The sequence below is a fragment of the Mangifera indica genome, chromosome 5, assembly GCF_011075055.1.
Source record: "Mangifera indica cultivar Alphonso chromosome 5, CATAS_Mindica_2.1, whole genome shotgun sequence".
Classification (NCBI taxonomy): domain Eukaryota; kingdom Viridiplantae; phylum Streptophyta; class Magnoliopsida; order Sapindales; family Anacardiaceae; genus Mangifera; species Mangifera indica.
This window is the reverse complement of record NC_058141.1, coordinates 5,744,458-5,748,296: the sequence shown is the minus strand read 5'-3', so window position 1 is coordinate 5,748,296 and position 3,839 is coordinate 5,744,458. Positions and strand designations below refer to the sequence as shown.

The 3,839-nt window shown below is 31.5% G+C and overlaps 1 protein-coding gene across 1 annotated transcript; it reads right to left on the bottom strand.

Moving 5' to 3' along the window:
* Window positions 1-632: 632 nt before the first annotated feature.
* On the bottom strand, window positions 633-3,050 carry LOC123215280 (annexin D5). Its single transcript, XM_044635311.1, has 6 exons — window positions 2,948-3,050; window positions 2,146-2,291; window positions 1,722-1,940; window positions 1,300-1,488; window positions 1,060-1,149; window positions 633-979 (listed from the first exon to the last, which is right to left on the bottom strand). The coding sequence occupies exons 1-6, from the start codon at window positions 3,021-3,023 to the stop codon at window positions 770-772; spliced, it is 930 nt and encodes a 309-aa protein (XP_044491246.1). The 5' UTR covers window positions 3,024-3,050; the 3' UTR covers window positions 633-769.
* Window positions 3,051-3,839: the final 789 nt, after the last annotated feature.

The window sequence follows — 3,839 nt, the reverse complement described above, 5'->3', positions numbered from 1 at the left end:
TTAAACTAAAAGTTGTAATAATTCAAGATTAAACATATCTAACTGGAAAGTTATGTCTTTTTGAAACATAACTTTTGGCTAAAAAATCATCACTTTTGGTGTCAATAGACATATTGTTTTAAATCCATAAATTGAGGCTTGAATAAGACTTTTTTAATTTATTCTAATTTCTTTATACAGTCCTACTTTCTCTTTAATTCAACATCATTACATCAATATTACTTATTCTTGTGTTCAACAGTGTTGATTATTACTCTAGAGATTTTATTATATTCTAAAGGTGATTTGTCATATCCTTACAACACCATATAACTAATGGGGGCAAATATCATCTTAAAGAAAGTGATCTACATGCCTTAAAGCCTTACAACATTTCTTTGTTCAAACACATTTCTATAATACAAAATACAATGCTAATTTGGCAATTTAAGTGAAAAAAAAAATCCAACTGTTCAATTATTAGACAACACGATTCCGTAATGAATCAAAATGTACAGTTCTGATGAAGTTGTATTCAACTCCCTCCAGCTCCGTAATAACAGCTCCAACATCACTGAACCACTCAGTCTTACACTTCTTGGATGTGATATTTCTTATATTCAAGTATCAAACGTTTTGGGGGACAAATAAGATCATAAATAAAGCAATATATTATAATTTACATGCCCAGAAGCAACAATTCTAAATGATTTGCTTATGAAGACAGCTGCTCTACAAACAATATCTTTCCATAGTTTGTAAACATATTTTTTTATGAATCAAAACCCCTTTAATCTATCCTTTTTGGGCCTAAAAGAGCAAGCAGAAAACTCCTATAATGCCCCGATATCTCTGAAGAAACAGCACTACTCAACGATTTCCCATATTTCCTCTTGTACTCTTCCTTTATATACTGCAGATCAATCTCAGCCCTAGTAACAATTACCCATATAAGTGAAGAATCGTGCGTCCCCAATCCCTTCATTGCCTTTCGCAAAACCTGGAAAAGAAAAACAACATTGACAAAGCCTTCTGATAATCTTATGCGTGTTAATTTTACTAGAAAGATAATATACGTGCCCTTGCAAAGTACTTGGCAGGATTCTCTACAAATCGTAAAATTGCTAAAAGGGCGTATCCAAAATTTTCTGATCGATCTTTTTTTATTGCCTGCATGAAGTAAGTTAAATCTGTTTAAGAATAGCACCAGATCCTGAGGATGTCCAAGTTAAGATGTACAGCTCATTATAAATCCATGCTTTTTTCATCATTTTTTTTCATATGAAAAAGAAAAACAAAAGCATAGTAGAAATAATATACCTTCTCCAAGGGTCCATACATGCCACTGTAAACATTATTCACAGCAAACAAATGAGCTGCACTTCTTTCGGAAAATATTTGAATGAAAACATTTTCCCCTCTCTTGATAGCATTAGCATCATTCAATATCTGTGTTTCATCAATTTCTGGGCCTTCGTACCGTGTTGTGTTTATATATGCAAGTAGCAACTACAGAACAACAATAATTCCATATAAAAGACTGCACAGCCAAAAAAAAAAAAAAAATGTAGTATTTGTCACACTTTTTTTAGCATCAGAATGTAACGCATATGTTGCAACAAAATTATGACAGTATCCTTTTGAAACAATATATGAATTTTCTTGTAATGTATATGTTGCAATTTAAAAGAAAGAAAAGCAGACAAATGACTATATAAGAGAGTAAAAGAGAGAAACTAAACCTTTTTATGATCACCATGAGTGGCATTTTCTATATCTTGCTCAACAGGAGCACCATAACTTGACTGATAAACTTGTTTCAGTTTTCGCAGCTGGGATGGAGTACTACTGCATATTACATCGGAAGCAACTTTGAGGTTTTGCACAGTATCTCTTAATGCATGTTTCAATATATTGGCATTTCGCACCATTGGTTCTCGCAGCCATAGTAGAACCGCTTTCTGAATCAACAAAGAAAAAAGTTACGCAAGGATACAATAGAAGCACCAAAGGATCATTGATATTTTTGGAAGTGTATATGAGCCTAAACATTAAAAATTTAAATTAAACTTTTTTACGGCAAACTAAAAGTATATTTTCATACACTATATTTAAAGAAAACAGGGTTAAAAATATTGCAGTATGGTAAAAATTTAGTGATAGTACCTTGAAATGTCCATGAAGCTCAGAAGATACCCGTTTCCGAAGCTCTTCAGGGTATTTATTGTCATAAGATTCTTGGATGCGTTCAATTTGGGCTGAATTCCGATGTGCAAGAATACTGATGACTGCAGAATTGTCACACCGTAAACCTGAATATATAACAAGAGTTTGAACTCAGAGTCTATTGGTTTCCTCAGTTTTTTGGGCTATATCTTTTATCCTTAAAAGTATAACCAATACTTTTTACATTATATAATTTATTAATACTTTATGATTTAACTTTCTATATAAAGGTTAAAAATAGTAATCAAAATGATGTAATTTTAACTTGTATATATTAACTACTTTAACAAAAACACAACAATATTCTGAAATCATTGAAAAAATCAGTTATTGAAGTCCATGATTGTTTGTCAAAAAAGCTTGTCCTTTACATTCAACTTTCGTCAAATCAGATATTGATTTGGTTTCTCTGGAGAAACCTCTCCAGCCAATTTATTTGAAAGTGAAAAGTAAAGCAGAAATGAAAAATTGTTTTCACAAATATGAGCACGCACATCTTACATTATTCAATATTTTGTTTATTTGTGACCCCAGAGTACAACTTTTGTTTTAGCAGCCACATGAACATTTTTTGGCTTAATTATTTTTTAATGTTCTTTCTGCGAGGGAGAGGCTAATAGATTGGAAAAATAATAAAAAGAAACAAGAAATTTGAAATAAAATATAATTAATAAAAATTAAAATGCTTAGTTCATACATTTAAATGAAGGAAATTAAAATTTAAAACGAAAGAATGTTATACCTTTAAAAGCATCGTGAAGGCTCCTAGCATCGTCACGAGGCGAAGGTACTTTTGCAGGTATTGCTAGAGTTGACATTAGAGAAAGAACCTAAAGATTCGTAATGTAAAGAAAAAGGGTTGCAGATACAGTTAAAATATATTGAAGAAAGAGACTCTTTAATTTGTGGTCAGATAATTTCTCTATTGTTATCACCCATTTTTCTGATTTTTCCCAAGAGTTTTTCTTTGGTTATTATTTGTTTATCTTAATTGATTGAGATTAATCAATTATTAATAGTAAGACACATCAACAGTTTTTACAAGGTAAAAATGAGCATTTCAAGGATAATCCTTTAGACATAACAGTTCAAGAATCAAAAACTGAAATACCAATAATGAACGACTAGCAACCAATGATCGACGATCAAATAATTTCAAAATTATAGATTCTTCTGCAGTTATCAAAGGAAAAGTCATGGGCACACCACATCGTTAATCCGATAAAGACATTAACCACCACATAATTGCAAATGTCGTCAATATAAATTTTAGTCAATCCATTTAATTATAAAATCATGGATTAAGTTCCGAGGAAAGTGGAAGGACTGGGTATGGTCTTTTTCCCTCCAAAAATTTGTACCTAAAGGAAGGAGAAGAAAGAGAGAAGGGGAAGTGGTACTAATTCACAAAAACTAAGGAGAGTATTGCTTTGGTATGAAGTCATAAACTAGGGAGAGAGTAGAAACGATAACACCATGAACATAGACATTTCGACTGTTGGATCAATTCATGTAAAAACTCTTGTTTGAATCTTTCTTCTCTACTTTACCTACACACACATATATCTCTTGAAGAATTTTGAAACACCTACACCTGTAACAAACTTACACAAGTCATCTTAGACTCTAATTGT